Source organism: Molossus molossus, unplaced genomic scaffold (genome assembly GCF_014108415.1).
Source record: "Molossus molossus isolate mMolMol1 unplaced genomic scaffold, mMolMol1.p scaffold_m16_p_9, whole genome shotgun sequence".
NCBI lineage: Eukaryota > Metazoa > Chordata > Mammalia > Chiroptera > Molossidae > Molossus > Molossus molossus.
In genome coordinates this window covers 1270081-1292068 of record NW_023425403.1, presented here as the reverse complement: position 1 = coordinate 1292068, position 21988 = coordinate 1270081, and the positions used below count along the sequence as shown (strand labels likewise).

Below are 21988 nucleotides of genomic sequence, written 5' to 3'. Positions count from 1 at the left end.
TCACATCAATGTTTCCCCCTCTCTCCCCTTCACTTCCACTCTCTCTAAAAATCAACGGAAAAAATATCCCTGGGTGAGGGTTAACAACAACAAAAAATTACTAGTGAGGTTCAGCTGTTATTAATTTCATGTTCTTGGCCATTTGAAGGTTCTCTTCCCCGATCGGCCTGCTAATCTTTCCTTTGGCCGTTGGTTCACCCCTCTTCCTGTGCCCTCTCTCCCCCCTTTTAAATCTTAGCACCTTTAGCTCTGTGCGTCACCCGTATCTTCACCAGCTTGTCATTTGTGAATGTTTCTGCTCGTTTGCTTGGATACGCCACTTTTTTGCTTCCAGAGATGCCCACCATGAGGCCCCTCCTTGGCATGTTCAGCAGAGTCTCAAAGCCGGTTCTGCAGACCCGAGGACGCTGCTGCCTCGCAGTGGGAGGTCCGCACAGCGTCTTCTTGCAGATCTCAGCACCTCCTTCTCCACGCGAGTCCACAGGGCTCCCAGAGGCCATCTCCCAAGTTCCCCGGGATTCACTAGGTGGCGCCATCCCGCTCCGGTCTGCAGGGTAGCACCTGAACACTCTTCCTGCCGTGTGACGGTTTAACAAGTGAAACGTTTTGGGGCAGAGACATTGATGGGCTCCTGTGACGAGCTCCTTCTGGGGCCGTGAGGGTGAAGGTCTCACACATGGGGGACCCCGAGGTTTGAACACAGGATGGTGTGTAGGTTTGATCTCTGTGTCCACTCCCTCCGAGACTTCCACAGTGTCTGGGTTGGAGTTTGCACTAAATTCTAACCCCATCCTAAATAATTTGCAAGCTCACTAATTAAAACCTTAGGAAGCTAAAATGAGGAGGACCCCACCAACGCGAGAACACACCCAGCTAGACGGTGCCGCTGCATTCCACGTGACGCCATCAAATCACCGCGCGGAGAATGTCTGGGATGTGGATGAAGGCCCCAGGCCTCCCCTTGGTTTCTTTTAAATCAGCGTCTGAGTCCCATCCCGGACTCTGCCATGCTGGTGCCACCCGTAGTGGTGGGGACAGTGCAGGGACAGTGCAGGGACCTGCCATCCTCCATCCTTCCCAGCCCCTGCGTGGAGCCGCCTTCTCTGATCCTTAGTCTCCTTCCCTCTGGAGCTCAGCCCGGCCCTCCTCTGCCGGGCTCCTAGGCCCCACCCTCTGCCCACTGGGTGCAGGGAGACCTGTCCCTGGAGAGCCCATTAGACCATCCTTCCCACATGGTCTTTACTTATTTTGTTATTTTTTAGAGAGAGAGGAAGGGAGATAGAAACATCGATGAGCCCACAATCGGGCATGTGCCCTGACGGGGAATCGAACCGGGACCTCTCAGTCCATGGGACGACACTCAACCAGTGAGCCACACGGGCCGGCTCCATTTAGTGAAATCATAGCCCAGATACAATGTGGTTTTAATCGTGTGTGTGTGAAAACTCCATCACTCTTGAAACTAGATCTAAGGAATTGATTATAAATATTTTTTATTTAGTTTGCTTTTGATGAAACTGAAGTGATGACAAAAAGTATCAGACTTTGTTATAGTTCTTTTTATGGAAAATTAAGTCTTCACAAATATTGCATATTTAAAGATACATCCATAGCAGGAAATTGGTAAGCATGTCCCTTCCTCTTATTTACAAAAAAGTCATTTTTCTGTGTGTATGGAAAAAATCACCCATTAGGGTATTTCCTTCTCTAGTAATATATTTTCAAAATGAATATATGATCAATGAAGTGAAATGAGATATAGTTTAGAGGGAATACAACCATTTCATCCCGGTGATGTTTGAAAACCATCCGGCCACAAACCACAGTGTGGCATACAGAACGCTAAGTCTGACGTATTCATGCGGCGTCCAAAACGCACACACTTGTGAATCCCTCTGTGTTTTAACACCTTCCACCAACGGGGGCTTTAACAGAAATGTTTTCTAATAAATGAATTGGTCCTAAACATTTTCAAGTTCAAGAACAAACACTGGCTTGCCTATTCGTAACATTGAACTGCATAATTACTGCCTCAGTAATATAAATGTAGACACATCTCATTACAATGTCATCACTGTGAAACGGTGAATTTATGAGAATCGCCTACAATGCTTCTTTCCGGTAGTCGTACAGGGCTGGCCAAAAGTAGGTTTCTCTACAAGTCGCTGGTACAATAATCCCTAAATTAATAGTGACACAAGAACAAATCGTCTCGCGAGGCCTCGCAGCTGCGAGCTACATCTGCCCCCCGTACCAGTCGCTGTGATCAAGTCTCGTTTGTCTACGTCAGCGCCAACACTGACGCTGTGGATGTAAACGCTGGGATGTCTCTAAGGCTCCGTGTTAGTGTGTCATTTCGAATGTGGGGAAGTAATCCAGCCCTGCACACCTTAGAGGACGGTGAGGACCGTGGGACCTTACCCGTGTGTATTTATTCAGCAAACATGTCCTGGATGCTTGTTACGATCACAGCCGGGCTGGGCATCGGGGGTGAAGGGGATAGTTGTCCGGGGGAAGCAGTGTCCACTGAGCCCTGATGTGACCTTGCAAACCATGGAGACGACACAAGCCCCCACCCCCGTCGAGCAGAATCTCGGGCACCTGGTTTCCTGTCCGGGTTTGTATTTGCCTGTTGCTGGGCACTCGGGAGTCTGGGCCAGTGCAGCTCATCAGCTCGTTTCAACTGAGTCAAGTTTAAAACTGTAGCCAGTCAATGTCATGTGTCAACAGTTCAAAAACGCTCCCTGAAAACAGGGAGGGACAGTATGTACAGTTCGTTGACAGTTACAGGGACAATGGGCAGGCGTCCTGGGTCCTAAAAGTTCACCTGGGTGATTGTTGAATAACCCAGCACAGAGTTGTAATGAGCCTGGGTGTCTCCCTTTCCAATGACCAGTGTCCCCTCTGCCCTTGTCCCCCCTCACAGCTGCCTGTGGAGGGAACCTGACTGGCCCAGCAGGTGTCATCCTGTCTCCAAACTACCCACAGCCATACCCTCCTGGGAAAGAATGCGACTGGAGAATTAAGGTGAACCCGGACTTTGTCATCGCCCTGATCTTCAAAAGGTACCTCTCTCCTCACACCCTGTGCAGTAGGGTTGCAGGGGTCAGACCTAGCGACCCCTTCAGGAGCTCCTCAGAGAGCCTCGAGTCTCCCTCTAGCGAAGTACTGCTGTGTCCGAGAGGCTGCAGGGTGACCTCGTGGGAAACCCTTTCCTGGGAGCCTTCCGCTTCGTGAGGGTACACAGGACGAGGCCAGGCCTGCACACGCGGTGTCCCCGGAGAAGCAGGGGCAGGAAGAGAGAAGGGATGCACTTCCTTCATTTCTCATGCACGTCGCTAACTCCTTTCTCCCGGCTAGATGGTGGGAATTCAGAGCATGACTCTTTCCTATAAGCACGTTCTGCCGAACCCCCATGTTACTGCTGCACGATACATAATTGCACTATTTAATCCCGAGGTCTTCTCCACCTTCGCATTCTGAGTTCTGAGTTTCAGGAAGGATATTTGGAGGATGAGGGGTCCCATGGTGTCCAGGAGAGTGGGTTTCCTGCTCTGGAGATATTTCCACCCGCGTTCAGGGCCTGGTTCTGATGACCAGCTGCCCCTTCTCACCCTGATGCGATCAGGATAATTGTAACCCTGCTGGAGTCTGAATGTCAAGGAGTCTGATAAGCCTTCATTTCCTGAATTCACTCAAACCACAGTGCAGTTACCAATAACCACGTCCCCATGCCACTCAGCTGTCAGGGGAGCCAGGGAGGCGCGGCCTGATTCCGGAAACCTCCAGTTTGGTTAGTACCAAACGCGAGCAGCCGGTGCCCGGAGATTACAGGTTCATGGACCATTCTCCGATTTTACAGAACAGGGGCCTCCTGGCAGGACTCTCCTACCCGTGACTCATCACCAAGCACAGCACATTTTGTCCGACAGAAAGTAGCTCAGACGTCTTAGCTTCTTTTTGTGCGTCTCTGGAAGAGGGTTGAGGCCGAAGTCTCCAAGTTCTCGCCCTGCCCCTAGGTTTCATGAACCCTTAGCTGAGCCAGTGTCCCAGACAAGGCAGACACCTGTGACCGCTGCACTGCGGACAGCGTGTGTGCCGGGGGCGTCCTGGGACGTCCTGAGAGTCGGAGAGGGGGCCCGAGTCCTGGGCGGGGCGGGATGCTCAGCCGGCCACGCAGGGCCCTGCTGCCCAGGACAGTGTAAGAGCGAGGCTAACTCAGGGCCGCTTCCCTGGGGGTGGGGGGACAGAGATGGGGTACACGTGACCCGGGACACATGTGAGTGCCCACGCTCACCCTCCCCTGGAGTCTTTAGGGGATGTGTTCTCACGTGCCCGTCACCAGATGGAACTCAGATCACATTTGGTGAAAAGCTTGGCCAGACTTCCTGGGGCAGAATAAAGGCTGATTTCACCAATGGAACCATCATTAGTTACAAAGTAACTAACTTACGAAGTAACTCCAGACTTCAACCTGTGGCTTGTGATACTTCCAGAAACAGAGCGCCGTTAGAATGTGTCTGCTTTCTGTGCCTCAGTGTATTTCCAGCGTCCAAAAATTACCTACAATAGCATCATGGAGGCCAGTTGTTGGGGGCAGCGTGGCCAGACTCTAATGACATCTCTGTAAAGTATTCCTAACAGAGTTCCTGCTCCCACCCAGCTGTGCCTGGCCCCTGCGGCTCGCCCCCAGGCCTGTTACTTCAGGGCGCGTGTCCCATGAGCAGACTGGAAACCCTGCACACTCTCTCCGATCAACATACCCTCACCCCCGATCCATGGTTTTGCTTTCCGCAGTTTCAGTTACCCGTGGTCCACTAGCATGGGAATATTAAATCCAGAAATAAACCATTTATGTTTTCAAAGTAGCTTGGGATGAAACCCCACACCATCCCACTCTGCCCTCCCCGCCCCGGCCCAGGGTCTCCACCCTGCAGACGCTGAACCGCCGACCCCTCACCCGTCAGCCTCCCAGCGTCCAGGCGGGTAAAAGCCACAGCCCTCGGGACAGCCTCGGGTCCAAGTGGCAGACCCTCTGGGGAGTCCCAGGATATTAACGTCAGGGGACAGAGAGGCTGAGAGAGAAACAGGGCAGAGGGAAGAGAGCACAGGTACCCGGTGATGGAGAGGTGACCTGAGCCACGCGCTCTGTCCCGTTGGCGAAACTGCCGCGTTGGCCGGGTCGCCGAGGCAGGTGGAGGTCATTGCATTCCTTAAAGCAAAACGAACCAGGAGAATTTTCTTTAAGAAATTCAACACTTTGAGAAAAGTCAGTACTACCAATGGTACATATTTTCAAAACTAAAAACATTCACATAAGCACCCTGGCCGGTTTGGCTCAGCGGTTAGAGCGTCGGCCTGCGGACCAGAGTCTCCCAGGTTCGATTCTGGTCGGGGGCACGTGCCTCCTTGCCGTTTGGTCCCTGGTCCTGGTCGGGGTCGTGCAGGAGGCAATCAGTCGATGTGTCTCTCTCCCATCGATGTCTCTGTCTCTCTCTTCCTCTCTCTCTCCCCCTCACACTCTATCTGAAGATAAATAGGAAAAAAAAATATCCCCAGGTGAGGATTAGAAACAAACAAACAAAAGAGAGTCATTCACATAAAGAACACGCGTCAGCGGCCGTTCCTCTCCTGAGCCCAGTTCTCTGAAACCTCGCTTCCCAGCGAGTTCCCGGTGCAGGGAAGGGCATCCTGTCCGTGTCCCTGGGACCCTTTGCTCCGGCATCTTTCACGCTGTACTGCCTTGAATATGACAGTCGTGTACAGTGAGAGCATTTATTCCGACGGGTGTCCGTTACAGTGTCCCCGGCTTGACGCTTAGCTACATGCACCTGTCGGAGCGTCTGGCTCTCGGAAAGTCACAGGCGCAGACGGTCCCGGGTGCCCTCTGGGCCAGCGGGCCTGGCGGGCTGGCAGGGTGTCTGAGCGTCCGGCGGGGTGTCCGAGCGTCCGGCGGGGTGTCTGAGCGTCCGGCGGGGTGTCTGAGTGTCCGGCTCTTCTCTGCAGCTTCAACATGGAGCCCAGCTACGACTTCCTGCACATCTACGAGGGCCAGGACTCCAACAGCCCGCTGGTCGGCAGCTTCCAGGGTGCACAGGCCCCCGAGCGCATCGAGAGCAGCGGCAGCAGCCTGTTCCTGGCCTTCCGGAGCGACGCCTCCGTGGGCTTGTCCGGCTTCGCCATCGAGTTCAAAGGTACGGAGGGCCGCTTCCCGCGTGCCGTGGGCGTGTGGGGCTGTGGCGCCCCGGGCCTCACTTCGTGAGTCCTGCAGCATCACCCCGTGTGCCCGGGTCGGCTGTCCCCCCCGTGGAGAGGGGGTTCCAGGCACCCGCCCCGTCCTGCCGCGCGGGAGATGTTTCCCATGGTCACCGAAAAATAAGTCGCGGTCTGCGCAATGAAGAACTTGGTCATATTTAAGAGTGATTTTATTTTATTTTATTTTAAGATATGTTTTATTTAACAGCTTCTAGTTTGTTTCTTCAGGACGACTAGACGTAAGGGCCTTAGTTTTAGCTCCGTATGTCCTGGTGTGAAATGCCCGGCATGGGGGGGCTGAGTGCCGAGCCTGGGTCTGTCTTCGTGGTCACCAGATCCGTGTCCCCCGCTCCATTCGGGACCCACAGGTGCTGTCAGCCGCACCCAGAGAAAGCAAACAGACACACACAGACAAAATGCACCCTAAGTAAGCGTGTTGCTGTGAGGTCCATGGAAACATATATGTGTTTTCCAAATCCATTTCCCATGTGAGCGAAGAAGAGGCAAGTGATATTACAGAGAATGAGGGATAAGGGCTTCACCAAATACCAATTCATGGTAGTGGGTGCTTTATTATAGAATGTATTTGTGTGTGTGTGTGTGTGTGTGTGTGTAGATATATACACACACACATAAACTCTTGAGTTAGCTATTAGCTATTAGAATTTTACTTTATTTTATTTTTTGTGAATCATCACTTGATGATATTTTTCTATTGAATTTTAGATAAAGTGGAAGGGAGAGAGGAGGGGACAGAGAGAGACACTGATGTGAGAGACACATCGATTGGTTGCCTCCTGAACAACCCTGACCAGGCAGGTGCCCTCGACCGGAGTCAAACTCAGGACCCTTTGGTCCCTGGGCTGATGCTCTAACCACTGAGCGGACTGGCCAGGGCTATTATTACAATATTAAAACAAAATATATGTTTCATCTATCTTAACATTTCAGTGGACTTGTATTTCTTTATATGGTTTTAAATAGAAAAGTAATCTTCCCACCCCCCCAAACAGCAAAATCTATACTTGCTGCCCTTTATTAAAAATGCACAATAGAAAGACAGTTCAGCCCTCAGAGGAGCTGCTGTGCTTCTGGACGGGACCTGTTGGTGTTGGCGAGGGGCTGGCGAGAGTAGGGCTCCGCCTTCGACAGGTGTCCAGGCCGCTGCTGCATCATCAGGGCAGCCCGTGTCCGTTCTCCACGGGAGAGACGGGAGGGCGCCCTGCACCGCAGCCTGAGAACACTGCCGCGCGTGCCCGGGCCGCCGGAGAGGGGGCTCGGGCACGAGGGACGAGTGAGCTGCCCTGTGCCTTGTGGTCCTTCGGTGACCACAATAGCCATCTAAACGGGGGGTACTGCTCCTAGCGGGTTGGAAGTTCTCCGGTGGCGTGTGGGGTCAAAGAGAATACAGGGGAGACAGGCCCCTGCAGGTCAGGACAGGAAGTGGGCGGGGCCCCGAGCGGCCGGGCTGCGGGATGGTCTGGGGACCTGCAGGGGCCTGGAGGTGTCCATGAGCCGAAGGGGCTCAGCCACAGCGAAACCCACCGTGTGATGAAGTCCCCCCATTAGCATGGCAACAGCGCTGCCTGTAACTGATCACCATGCATCCTGACTGACGCCCGGGGACCAGGACCATAGGACTGGACACAGCTCACGTCCAGGAATGTACAACACCTGCCCAGAAACCACACTTCCCAGCACAGAGCAGGGCATGGTGTTGGAGGTTCTAACTCCACAGGCTCAAAACGTGTGTTTTAGAACAAGAAATGACCCACAGGCTGACCAGGCCGCAGGGGGGCGGCAGGGCTGGGTGAGGGGTGCTCAGCACCCCACAGACTCTGGAAACCACCGTCTCAGCAGCCTGCGCCCGCTCCTGGGTGGTCTCTCCTGAATGATGCAAACAAGTGTCTGTGTTCTCCGGGGCTCTCGGGCAATTAGAGAATCATTCAAACGCCCTACCCTTAGAAATAACAGAGGCTCTGGGTAACTCAGTGAGCACAGCACACGGGCCAGGCAGGGACCTGCAGGAAGGTGTCATGTTTCATGTAAACATTACTGTACATGCACCTGACACGAGAAACATGATCTATTAGGACATGTAATTTATTAGATTGCATAATAGACAAATAGATTACTATCATGCATGTGTAAATATGCATCAGTACCCATTTGCACACATGTGCATGGTGAAGTGGAACATACAGAGATGTATAAGAGGCGCTGTTTGTTTACAGACGTTCCATCTTGACCAGGGTGTAAGTGAGTGGTAGGCTAGGCTGATGTTGCAGATCGGTCAGCGCTGGCCCAGGAGCTGGCTGTTTGGCCAATGCCGACACGAATCACGACGGCGTGGACGATACCGGATACACGCAGTGAAGCAGCCTGGTGTTCACCCTGCGGGCCCCCAGCATCTGGGCATGCTTCCTCTTCTCCGTGCCGTCCACTCCTCGGGGGTGGTGCACTGTGAGGAAGGCTCACGTGTGGGTGACACCGGGTTTTCTACAGCCAATGAGGAAATTGTCATGCACACGCTGTGCAGCGGTAGAGCCCTCAGACCCGAAGGAACGAACAGAGTGTGTTCATTGTGTCTACTCAGATTATCCTTGAGCCTGTAGAGGTATCACTAACCCCATTCACACACACACACACACATGCACACACAAACACATGGACGCACACACACAAACACGTGCGCACCTGCCGAGTCGTGTTTTTAAAGCCTTACGCTAACACATGAAGAGGCACACTTCAGAGGACTCTGTACGCTCGTGTGAAGATACGTGAAATCCACACACTGCTGACCTAACAAGCACTTGGATGATGGAGTGAGGAATGTTGATGAGTATAAATAAAAGACAGTTCAAACGATGAAGTCACATACAGTGTAAAGACATACATGCCTTTTTCATGTGGAGATATTTTGGGAGGTCTGTTGAAACAGGACGTTTTACAGAGTAAGTCTACTGGCGTGGACTAGATTTCCCCACCTAGCAACAAGACTGAGAGAAAAATAAGACGACTGAGAATTCAGATTTGGGAAAAGGTGAGTTTTAGTGAATGCCTTGTCCGGTGGCCCCGCCGGTGGACAGGTCTCTGCAGTCTCTTTTTCGTGAAAGTCATGTAACTTTTCGGCAACTCCAGATTCTCAAGTTTGGAATGAGCTGGACCCAGTGTTGACCTTGGGGAGGTGCACTGAAGGTCAGCGTTGAAGGCACCCAGCTCAGTGCCCAGCTCAGTGCCCAGCTCAGTGCCCACAGGCTCCCATGTCCCAGAGCCGCTGTCACGATTAGGATAGATTTGTCGGGTAATGAACGCATCCGGACGCAGGGCTTGATGCGTACTGATCAGTGAGTGGGTTTTTCCTGCTTTCACTGTGACTTGGGCGGTGCTGCAGGTCATGACCCCTCTCCATGCTGTTTCTCAGTCCACTTGCTGTTGCTGGTGTAAGAAGAAGGTGAAGACACAGAGCACAGTGTGGTGATGGCCAGGGGGGAGGGGGAGGCAGAGAAGGGGGAAGGGGACGGGACTTGGGTGGTGAACACACGGTACAGTGTACAGATGATGTGTTATAGGATCGTACACCTGAAACCTATATATTTTTATTAACCAAAGTCAGTGCAATAAAGTCAATAAAAAAACGTGTGTGAATGAAACCAATCTCCCCGTGAGAAGTCAGACCCTCCCATGTCTCCCTAGGCAAGTTGTGATTTCCGTACAAAAGTCTGTTTTTCCAAAATCAAGTTCTTTGGTTTTGTACTAGAACCCATAGTAAAAAAAAAAACGGATAATAGATGTATAAAAAAATAACGTAGCAGATGTTATTACCAAGAGTAAAATAATTTAATAGCAATTCTGTAGCAACATATAGTTTGAAAAATAAGAAATATACTCTTAGCGAAAGTTTTTCTATTTTTCTTTATTTATTTGTTAACTTGATAGTAACTTGATAATCATTTCTAGTATATGCAGCGATTGATTTGAGAATTAACAACTTGGTTATTAGTCAATCGATCGATAGTTCCTGAGCATCTCTCAGATGTCAGGTCCTGTTCTAGGCAGTAAGAAAAAAGCAACCAGACAAGCAAACAAACCAGCCTCGAGCTGCCTGACCTCATGCCGTTCACCCCGTTTCCTCTGCAGAGAAGCCCCGGGAAGCCTGTTTTGACCCTGGGAATATAATGAACGGGACCAGAGTCGGGACCGATTTCAAGCTGGGCTCCAGCGTGACCTACCAGTGCGACTCCGGCTACAAGCTCGCCGACGCCTCGTCCATCTCGTGTGTGCTCGGGGCCGACGGGAAGCCGGCCTGGAACCAGGCCCTGCCGTCCTGCAGGGGTAGGTGTGCTGGCCGGTCCCCCGCACGCAGGCCTTTGCCGTGCCAGCCCCAGGGCACACGCCCGCCCTCCGCACTGCCTGCCCTGGTCTCCGCCGGGGGTGCTCGCTCCCGAGCTGAGGAGGGGGCCTGCGCGACCTCCCTCCGCCCTTCGGTCAGCCAGGTCTTCACCATCCCCAGGTCTCTGGAGGGGTCACTGTTTCTCCCCGAGAGGCCTTGGCATTTCAGCCTCCGCTTTGTGTTCCAGACCCGATCTGCAGGGATGTTCCGATGAGCAGCCTCCAGGTGCTCGGTCTCACCTGTTCCTCTCCCTTTACATACATGGAATATACACAGGTTACATATGTACACATACAACATTGAAATTGGTGTGTGATTCCCCCATAATTAAGTTCGTAATTCCTTAAACAAATATTCAGTTGATGAAATCACCTGTTGAAAAGTGAGATCCATCTGGCTGCTGTGGCTCAGTGGTGAGCATTGACCCTGCACCAAGAGGTCGCCGGTTCGATTCCCTGTCAGGGCACATGCCCAGGTTGTGGGCCTGATCCCCAGTGGGGGACACGCAGGGGGCGGCCAGTCGATGTTCTCTCTCATAGATGTTTCTCTCTCTTTCCTTCTCACTTCCTCTCTCTCCAAAAAATCAATAAAGGAAAAGAAAAAAATTAAAAAAAAAAAAAAGAAGGTTGAGATCCACCTCCGAGAACAGACGAGTCACCCCCAGTGACAGAGGCCAGAGGGCGGTGGCCCCAGGGGAGGCACTGGCCGCAGAGGCAGAAGGACAGTCTGAGTCACTGGCCATATTGGTGGGTGGCGGCCTGGGCATCTGTCTCCACGGAGAACACTCCTCAGCTGGGGGGACGACTGGCTCCCCGAACTCTGTGCTCATCGCAGAGAAGACAGTAAGAAGCCATAATCTGCCCGGAAAAGCTGATCCCAAGGTCACCGTAGGGCGGACGCAGGACCGTGCGGGTAGAGATGCCGACATGCAGAGCAAAGACATTCCCCCCAGGACCCTGCACGGTTCTACTGGAGCCTCCTGCCCACATAGGTCTTTATAAAATTAAAGTGTGGAAAACCAAACCAGACGAACCTGGCGCCCTGGCATGTTCTCTACTTCCGTCTGCCTGTCTGTCTGAACCCCCTGGGTGGTTCTTAGCAGGGCCCTGCCGGCAGGCCTGGCCCATGCGGACCCCTGAGAACTCAGACATAAGAGTTTCCGAGGAGACGGGGCGCCGGGGCTGGTTGGAATGAGCCCAGTGCAGGAAGCCCAGCCTGGGTGGTCCTGGTGGCACGTGCTTTACCCTCCGACAGTGACACGGACCACGCTCATGGTTCAGAACGTACACAAGGCTGAGGGGTGTGGGAAGAGGAAGTGAACATGCTGAGGCCCTGCCTGTAATGTTTACTCTGCTTTTTGTTGTTAATCCTCATGCAAGGATATTTGTCCATTGATTTTTAGAGAGAGTGGAAGAGAGGGAGGACGAGAGAGAGAGAGAGAAACACCCATTGATGTGAGACACTTTGACGGGTTGCCTCCCAGACAACCCACCTAAGGGCCAGGGATCAAACCCACAACTCAAGTATGTGCCCTTGACCGGGAACCGAACCCGAGACCCTTCGGTCCAGGGGCTGATGCTGTAACCATTGAGCCACACCGGCCAGGGGTATTAACGTCAAGACTGTGGACAGGTCTGAGTCAGCAGCAGCATCACCCTCTTCTGGAGGATGAGGGGACCGCCGAGTCCAGTTGTTATAGGAACTGCAAAATCACATCGTCCAGAGGCGGTGGGGCCACAGACCTGTGTCCCTGCACGGGACGGGGCGCCATCTGCACATCCGGTCACAGTGAAAGCCACAGAGATGCCGTGCCGTCTGGGGGAGCAGGTGACACGGGGGGGGGGAGCCTCGCACAGCACCGTGGCCTCCCCCAGGCAGGGACCGTGGCCACTTCTGCCCATGTTTGCGGTGTCAGCGGCCACATGAAGATGTAGGCACGGAGGACACACCCAAGGATCCACGCGACACCACTCTGAACAGAAAGCCAGAATTGCATCTTATAGAAATTGTACTTAAAATACAAAGGCCTTTTATTAACACCCGATAGTCTCATACATTTGGAAGGGCCTGAGAAACGGTATTTGTCTCAAATGATTAAAAAAGTAACCTAAAACTCCTGTTTATTTATTGGAGAAAATCACCTTTTATGTATGTAAGTTACTCTTGACATATATACGTATACACAATAAAGAAAAATACACGTTCATCATATGCTTAAATCTACATTAAACATACGCATACTGTATATAAATGCATATGCAAAGTGAATCGTGAAGGAATTTTGTGGACTCCTTAGCTCTAGATAAGGTGTTTTTCTTGTGTTTGCGTCATGGTTACGAAGGCCGGTTTATGCACCAACGCCTTCTGCTCATGTACGTGTCGGAAACTGCTGAACCACGGGGACCTTAAGTTGTGCTCGGTGCTTTAGGACGTTCATAAAACATGCCTGTCCCTCCTTTCTGGTCTCTTCACAGCTGAGACGAAAGGGGAAAAAAGGCACCCTCACACCCACACCTGCACCCACACCCTCACTCACACACCCTCACACACACACACACCCTCACACACACACACACCCTCGCACCCACACCTGCACCCACACCCTCACTCACACACCCTCACACACACACACACCCTCACACACACACACACCCTCACACACACACCCTCGCACCCGCACATACACACCCTCACACACTCACACTCGCACCCACACCTGCACACTCACAAATGCACACTCAGAAACGCCCAGATCCACAGCACTGTCTGTGATCAACACCCACCATCGCATCTGCCCCAACTTTCTGGGTTTTGGTTCCTTCCGCTTTAAATCAAACTTTTTGAGAGACCCGTTGACACATTCGTGGTTATTCACGTTGCTGTTGAGCCAAATCTGTGAGACTGGAGGTTGGAACCAACAGACAGGCTCTGCGAGAACATGTTCTTTTCTCCCGGAGGAAATGCAGGACAGCAGGAGACGGGGTGATCTGTGCGTCTCCCAGGTTAATACAATGATGGACGCCAACCAGAAGTGTCTGGTGGGACTTTCAGTCACCCACTGACATGTCTTTATTGAACCTGGTATTATTATTATTAATTACAGTTAGAGCCGTTTCCATGATTACTTCAGCATGTCTGAGAAAGGCCTTAATCTAACCTTGTGTCTTTCTGCTAAATTAACCTACTTCTATTCTAACCTGGTAAATATTTGTTTCTATTTTCCTTTTGACTCTGGGTAGCAAAGTACAGTGGTGCTGACCAGGACATTCTGTGCGCGTTTCGGTGACACTGTGCACTGCGCTCGTACCCGGCCGCCTGCCCCCCAGCAGGGCCATCGCAGGCCCATAACTGGGTTCCCTTCCCTTCCAGCTCCCTGCGGAGGCCAGTACACTGGATCGGAGGGGGTGGTACTGTCCCCCAATTACCCTCAGAACTACACAGCGGGCCAGACATGCCTCTATTCCATAGCGGTGCCAAAGGAATTTGGTAAGAATTTTTTCTTTGTACTTTTAATTCATTGTCATATTTTCGGTGTTACTTTTTCTGTCATGTTACAAACAACTGTTCCGGCTCCTGCTGTAACAAAACCCTCCAAGGAAGACGTGCGTCTGAGTGACAGGTGCTCCAGGTCCGTCCCACACGGTACCGACTACCACTCTTCTGAAGAGCACAGAACACACTTTCCTCTCTTTCCAGGATTCGGATCCAGAATAATCAGAAAGAAGAAGTCTGCCTTTCTTCTCATTTTTGTTAGAGAGCATTGTTCCGGTCAGTGGTTTCCAGGCGTCAGGGAGAGTCTCCAAGCAGCGTGGGGGCGGGGACCCTGCGGTGTTGTGGTGGACGCCGCACGCCTGTGAGTGACCGGAGCCGGGGAGCAGGCTGGGTCCTCGCTCACCCCTGGAAGCCGACCTCCCGAGTCTCCCTCCCAGACTTTGCTTCTGATCAGAGCCAGGGTTCGAGTGGCCTCCTTTCTAGAAGGGTGTCCCCTGGTGGCCGCACAGCCGGCTAACTCAGCGCTGCACCCTGGCATCTCCGCCCTCCCTGTTGACCAGGAACATTTCTTCTGTGTTGGGTTCTTTCCTAGAGCCAACCAGGCAGTAGGTTTTATCATCGCATCGACCCGTTCTTTTTGCAAGAGTAGAACTGAAATCCTGCAGGGCCAGGCTTCCTCCCTCACCCCTCACAGAGGTAAAGCAGATAAGAATTCTCATGTCAGAAGCCATCGGAGGGAGAACATTTTCAAAACCACAATTTTTGGCAAGAACATTGATGGGCAAGAACTATGCTTATGGGAGAAACCGAATGATTTCCGTAAACTCCTATCCTGGTCATCTACATTCTGTCACTGAAATGTATTGCAAAATGTTATTGAGTTGCCATGACACAATTAGGATTTTTCAGCAGGAAAGAGAAAAAAAAAAACAACTCACCCCCTCCAATGCTAAATATTGATAAAAATTTCCAATATGAAATGTCCGGTCCCATCATGTATTATCTATCTGGGTGACAACTGTAATTGGAATAAAATAGTTATAGGGAATATTTTATGATACTCTATACTGTCTTAAGTTTAATTTTTTTTCCACATTTTTTTCTTTTTCTCCCCATGGGGAATAAATCAGTCCAACAGCTGTGATAAGTATCAAGATGAATGAAATGTAGTCTGTGCCCTGGAGGTGGTGAGCAGGTACCGTGGCTGGGGTGACGTCCGGAGGCAGGAAGGACGCCTTACCCTGGGGCACACAGGCTCAGTGGGAAGAACAGCAGGGATGGGCTCAGGGACCACAGTAATCTCCCCTTTTCCACCCAAAAGCGTCACCAAAGCATCCTTTGGAAACAGAAGGTCGGGCCACGCACGCACCTTGATGAACACCGTTCACTCAGTCCTTCGCCTCAGAGCGGGCCAGGGGTGTCCGTCTGTCCTTAGAGCTGGGATGGCGGAGGCAGGCGTTGCGTAAGCCAGCACCTGGCCGAGGTCCTCCCGTCTCTTCTCTCTTCATTTCGAATGCATCGTCCACTGGGAAATGGCCCTTGTGCACGTGTATCCTGTAATCCGTGTGTGTGCGGGAGTGTGTGTTCTGTTACATATATGTACTACATGGAATATGCGTGTGCAACAGAACACAGGCCGCACATGTAGCTGAACACATACGCGCACACAGGAGCCGTTAGTTAGGGGTGCCCCCTTTGCCAACACTGGCCTCGGTTCTCTCGTGAGAATTCCAACGTGTACACTTGGCACACGCGCCTCTGCTGAGCACACAGCACTGGGGACTGACTTCAGCTTCAACCCGACACATGCACAGGATGGAGTTCCTTCCTCCGTGTTTGCAAATCGACGCAAGTCACAAGTTTCCCACACGGGTGAAGGCCCGGGACGTGCCGACGTGAGCAGACGGACCCGGCTGAGGCAGGAAAGCCCACGGCTGCAGTCGCCTCGGAGAAGGTGGAGGATCAACGACGTCAGGGTCAGTGGTGACCGTGGTTTCTGCAGGGCGCGGCCGAATCGCGTGTGGAAACGCAAGATCCACACACATTTGGCGTGAAGATGGTCATAGCTGAGGAGTCTTAACTTCCTCCCCGAAGGAGCATGTTTTCAAAGCCAGCAGGAGCCTTGGCCCCACCGCGTCATGCGGCTCACGCCCCGGGCAGCTTCACGGCGACCTCCGCCCTCCCCGCGCAGACTTGGAGAGAGAGCATCTGCGTTCATGCTCCAACCGTGCAGAACCCAGTGAGCGTGTTGCTTTCAGTGAGGACCAGAAGGTCCAGACACAGAAATTGTCTTAGCAACTGAAAAGTTTCAGAAAGCAGAGAAAATACGTGTATGATTTCCACAGGATTCTCAGGGTCCTGACCTTGGGGGGCTGGGTCGGTCGGTAGTCAGCCAGCATCTCCGTGCCCCCCTGTAACAGGCTGTGCCCCCTCCTTTCACAGTGGTGTTCGGACAGTTCGCCTACTTCCAGACAGCGCTGAACGACGTAGCCGACCTGTTTGACGGGGCGCATCCGCAGGCCAGGCTGCTCAGCTCGCTGTCCGGGTCGCACTCAGGTAGCCCTGCGAGGGTTTGGCTCTGCTCTTTCACGCAGCAAAGTGATCGCTTTTCAACTGTGTGTGTGTGTGCGTGCACGCGGGTGTGTGCATGTGTGGGTGTGGGCACACGGGTGTGTGCATGTGTGGGTATGAGTGACGCACGTGTGTGTGCATGTGTGCGTGTGTGGGTGTGCTTGTATGCATGTGTGGGTGTGAGTGACGCACGTGTGCACGCGCGTGAATGTGTGCAGGTGTGTGTGCGCGTGTGCGCACGGGTGTGTGCATGTGTGGGTGTGAGTGTGTGTAGGTGTGTGTGCATGTGTGCACACGGGTGTGTGCATGTGTGGGTATGAGTGACACGTATGTGTGTGCATGTGTCGGTGTGTGAGTGTGCGTGTGTGTTGCGAGGAAATTTAATCATCTTTGAATGTGTTTATTTAAACTTTAACTTTGATCAAATATTTCCAAATGTACTTTTATCCCATATATAAAACTGTTTGCTTTTATCATTTTACTTACTAAGATTATAAAAAATATAATAGGCATCTCACCAAAAATAGAAAATATTTTTAAAAAGGCATAACAATTTTGTGTGTATCATTTTCTACTCTGTGTGTGGTCTTGCTCCTGGAGCTAAACGGTGTTAACGTTTTGGTCTCAATCACTTGAACCCTGTAAAAACCCGTATAGACCCACTACACTCGCACGTGTGAACAATACATGTGTTCACACGCATGTGCATCCGTGCCTGTGTGCGTGTGAACATGGGTGGGGCTTCCTGAAGCCCGGGGCGTGAGTTCCCAGGTTGCTTGTCCTCCATGTTTTCCAGCAGGACCATGTGGTCTCCCCCGTCAGAGAGCGAGCGGCCCTGGTTTAGTTCTGGGCAGTAGGCAGGGGGGCGGGGGAGGCGCCCGGGCCACCTCACCCTCGCGGAGCACGCCGGTCAGTGGCTCTGCTGCTTCCACCAGTCACTCGGCTCAGGGACGCCCTCTGTGTGCGTCACAGGCTGTGGCCAAACCAGGCTAAGGTCCGCTATTACTAAGGTCCCCAGTGTTACTATTGACCAGAGGCCTTCAGACCCGTGTCTCGGTCACGTCTGCCAGTGCCCAGTGACGTGAGGTCTGGAACTGCACCAGGAGACACACGTTTAATTTGTGGCCACATTGAAACGCCCACTGGAGAGGGCTCGCGGTTCACAGCGGTCACCTTTGCTCAGCGCCCATATTTCAGTCAGAGGTGGAAATGTGCTTCATGAGGTTTTCCCTAAATCCTTTATTTTTTTTAAAACAAATCAGCTTGGGATTCAGAGACATCTTGCCAATTTCAAGTAAAATCTTAGCAAATTATCGAAGAAAGCTGATTCTGCACCAGTGATCCCCCCAATTCTTATATAACAGCGGATGGGCCTGTTGTCAGGGAGGTTTTCAAAAGAAGGCAGACGAGGTTGTGGTTAGAATAACATTTAATGGAACGTGCAAGCAAGAATGGAGCTTGATGGTCTTTTTTATTTTATTTTATTTTATTTTTTTATCTTCACCCGAGGACGTTTTTCCATTTTTTGTTCAGACAGAGTGGAAGGGAGAGAGAGAGAGAGAAACATCGACGTGAAAGGGACACATCGAGTGGCTGCCTCCCGCACCACCCAACCAGGGCCGGGGACAAACTGCAACCGAGGTACATGCCCTTAGCGGGAACCAAACCTGCCTCTCTCTGGACCGCAGGCCGACGCTCTAACCACTGAGCCAAAACAACTAGGGATATTTTTTTTATTTTTAATCCTCACTCAAGGACACTTTTACATTCATCTTCAGACAGAGCAGGAGGGAGAGAGGGAGGAAGAGAGAGAGAAACATCGATGTGAGAGACACATCAAGTGGCTGCCACCCACACGGCCCCGGCCGGGGACAAACTGCAACCGAGGCACGTGCCCCCAGCGGGAACCGAACCCTGGTCCACGGGCCAACGCTCTCACCGCTGAGCCAAACCGGCCAGGGCGAGCTTGACAATCTCTATAGAAACAATGTGTTTGGATTCTAAACCCTGAAGTGCAGTTCTGTGAGAATTCAGAAATGTACATGTCCGATTCCAAGGTAGTAATGATTTGCTAAAACACTGTTGTCGCCTCAGCAGCGTGAGTGTGGGGATCCGTGTGTCATCTCTGTTCTGTTCCCACAGGAGAGACGCTGCCCTTGGCGACATCCAATCAGATTCTGCTCCGATTCAGCGCCAAGAGCGGGGCGTCGGCCCGAGGTTTCCATTTCGTGTATCAAGGTAAAGGTCGCGGCCGCGCCCGCCGCCTCCCGACACCCCACGGACCGCGTCTCCAGTGAACACGCTGAAAACGTCCCATTTCCATCTTTTGGGTTTTAAGAAATTGAGGGTATTCCTTTATTTATAATAGAATTATTTAATAAAAACATTAACACTTTTAGGTTGCCACAAATCTGTTTCTACGACAAAGACAAAATCTCACCTGGTGTATCTGACCCGGGCAGGGAACAGATATTGATCCAATTATTTCCGGAGAGCATCTCACTCTCTGAAAGATGACATCAAGTCTATTATAGTTTATCTCGTGGAGAAAAATATTTCGTAAACGTTTAGATTTTAGTAGCTGTTCTAAGGAGATACAAAATAAAGTATACACTTCTAAAGGTTCTGGCAAAAAACTAAATGAAAAGGCAATTTAACAGAATAATATTAAATACCCATGCACCCCTCCCTCTAAATACCTATTTGGTTTTGTTTATATTCTATTTACTTTTGGAATTTCCACACCTTTGTATTTATGTCTGACTTTGGAGCTTCTTCAGAATGCTTGAGATGGCCCAAGGTTTCTGAAAAATGAGGGCTTTTCCCTGTTCCCCAGGGTGGGGCATATCCCTCCGTGAACTTGGGGGGTGCTGCAGCGTCACAGGGCAAGGCTTTGGCTCGGACACGGAAGGATGGTGCAGGCGGGCTCTGAAGTGGACTGTCCTCCAGAGGTGAGCTTGTCTCCACAACAGGAAGCGATGCTTCGTTGTCCTCGGTCCCAGTTTTGCTCGAGGCTGAGGGATGTCACCGCTCGCAGTGTCCCCCCAGAGGTGGGAGGGTCACCGAGCAATGCTGCTGCGGAGAACCGCGGGACAGCAACCCGTCCTTCGGAAAGTCCCGGAGAAGCAAGCGGCTGTGTCATTCCTGCCTCTGGTGACCTCTCCCCGCACACCTGGCCGTCCGCGTGGGTCACCAGGAAAGCCCGTCCATTCAGCAAGCAGAGGATTTCAGGGGTCACGGGCTGTGAGCAGGACGTTCGACGGCCACTGGAGCGAAGGTCGGATCCAGGTGGCCGAGCAGCCGCTGGGAGGAGGAAGCTGCTGACTTACCACTCGTCACCTTGTTCCGAAAGACGCCTTTAGCCGAGATGTAAATCACCGAACCGCAGTGTAGGTGACGTAACTCTCACCCACTCCTAAATTTCTTAAAGGAAGTTCACTCTTACGTTTTGTGAAAGCAGATTACAGACCACAGTAAGTTGGTGTGACACGTAAAGAAACGGGACCGGTTGGTTTAAGGACATGTTCGTCCTGGAACATTTCAAGTTCCTGGCGTCCTCTGTCGCGACAGCAGGCACCCTTCGAAGTCTTGGATGAAGACCGGAAAAGCGCTCAGGTCGTCGTATAAAGTCGCCAAGGGAAGTGACCCGATGTCTAATCTACTTTCAGATGTTACACTCGGAGTCATCATTTTAAAACCATTTCTGGTTTCCAGTCGCATAGTATCCTTAAGACGAACGAGATACAGAAACAGAGAACCGGAGGCAGTGATCTACGGGTGGATACATTTTCCTTGTACTCGAGAGCCCGGAGGGACCAGCACCCTCCGGATTCCATACAGCCCCAAAGCACCCCCCCTCCTCTGTCCCTAAAACCCGCACCTTGTGTCAGAGCACACCCTTCCGTGTGAACAGCGAGGATCACAAATGCAATGTGCCAGCCACTCCGGAGCACCTGGGGATGTTTTCCATACATCAAAGGGATTAAACTGAACATTGCCTTCCGCAGATAGTTCTCTGGAAGCCTGGGCATTATTTGAGCTTCATTGTATAAAAACATTCCGAATAGTGCCTTCAGGTGCTACATTCTTTCCTGTTATTAAAGCCTGAAATTGCACTGGGACCTGCCAACGTCTGGGTCACCGGATGGCGGCCCGTGTTGGCCGACGGTGCCGCTCTGAGGAGCTGGGAGGGATGTCGGCGAGGGCCCGGGCAGGGCGCAGAGAGCCGGCGGGAGGCTGAAGTGTAAGCAAGTTTATGATGATAGAATGGGACAGTTATTCTGCTTTAGTTGGAGGAAAGTGTGCCTCTGATGTGCCATTCATTCTCCAACTTTTGCCTTTTGATAGAAAATATTTCAACACTGAATTGAGATGCAGTTCCATCAAGATAATCTGACTTTTATTCACTTAAAACCGCTCCCTCGCCGAAGTTCCCCACACGGCGGATCAGTGTCAGGGTTCCGCCTCCAACACGAGGCCCGCACATCAGGAAACGCGGTGGGGACGGGAGCATCTCCCAGAGAACAGCCGGGAGACACACAGGGCTGTGCACACGGGAAGGGGGACCGGACACAAGCTGATGTCACTGCGGAGGAGAAATCACAAAGCCCGAGCTGCACACCTGGCGGGCCTGTGTCCCTAAGAGCCCACTTGGGTGACGGCCTCTTTGCCACCTGTACTCTACGCCCCTGTTTATGAACAGAAAAATCTCTTTTTAAAAACAATACTGTTTTTTATTGACTTGAGAGAGATAGAAACTTTGATGAAAGAGAATATCACTCGGTCCCTCCTGCATGCCCTGCACTGGGGATCGAGCCCACAACCTGGGCATGTGCCCTGACTGGGAATCGAACCAGTGACCTCTTGGTGCAGGGTCGACACTCAACCACCGAGCCACACCGGCCGGGCTACAGAAAACCCTCTTACAGCTGTGGATTCTGACAGGCAGCCAGGTGTCCCTGTCACTCCCCACACTGCAGTGAGGCTCCACCCAGAGAGCAGGGTCCCCCGCCATCGGACACGCTGGGCTCGGCTCGCCGTCGATGAAGATGGGGCAGCACAGATCCTGGGGTCTCAGCAGAGCTCCAGAGGGCTGCTGGGGGCTTAGGCTGTGATGTTGCTTCGGGTCGGGTGCTGTCTGGGGCATTTCGTTGTCTCTGAGGGCTGGAGGGACACAGCCCAGATCCAGCTGTGACCGGAAGGGGCGATGGCTCATGTTCATGGGGAGAGGGGGTGGGGTCCTGCGCATGGTTTCACAGTGTCCTCCGCAGCGCTGGT

At 52.1% G+C, this 21988-nt stretch overlaps 1 protein-coding gene across 1 annotated transcript in view; it reads left to right on the top strand.

Annotated features, from left to right (window-relative positions):
- Positions 1-21988, top strand: part of CSMD1 (CUB and Sushi multiple domains 1) — a 1021666-nt gene that overhangs the window by 831452 nt on the left and 168226 nt on the right. Inside the window, exons 28-33 of the mRNA XM_036250552.1 lie at positions 2927-3065; positions 6007-6194; positions 10396-10590; positions 14018-14134; positions 16583-16696; positions 18854-18949. Coding sequence (XP_036106445.1) covers positions 2927-3065; positions 6007-6194; positions 10396-10590; positions 14018-14134; positions 16583-16696; positions 18854-18949 — 849 coding nt within the window. The remainder of the gene's footprint in view (positions 1-2926; positions 3066-6006; positions 6195-10395; positions 10591-14017; positions 14135-16582; positions 16697-18853; positions 18950-21988) is intronic.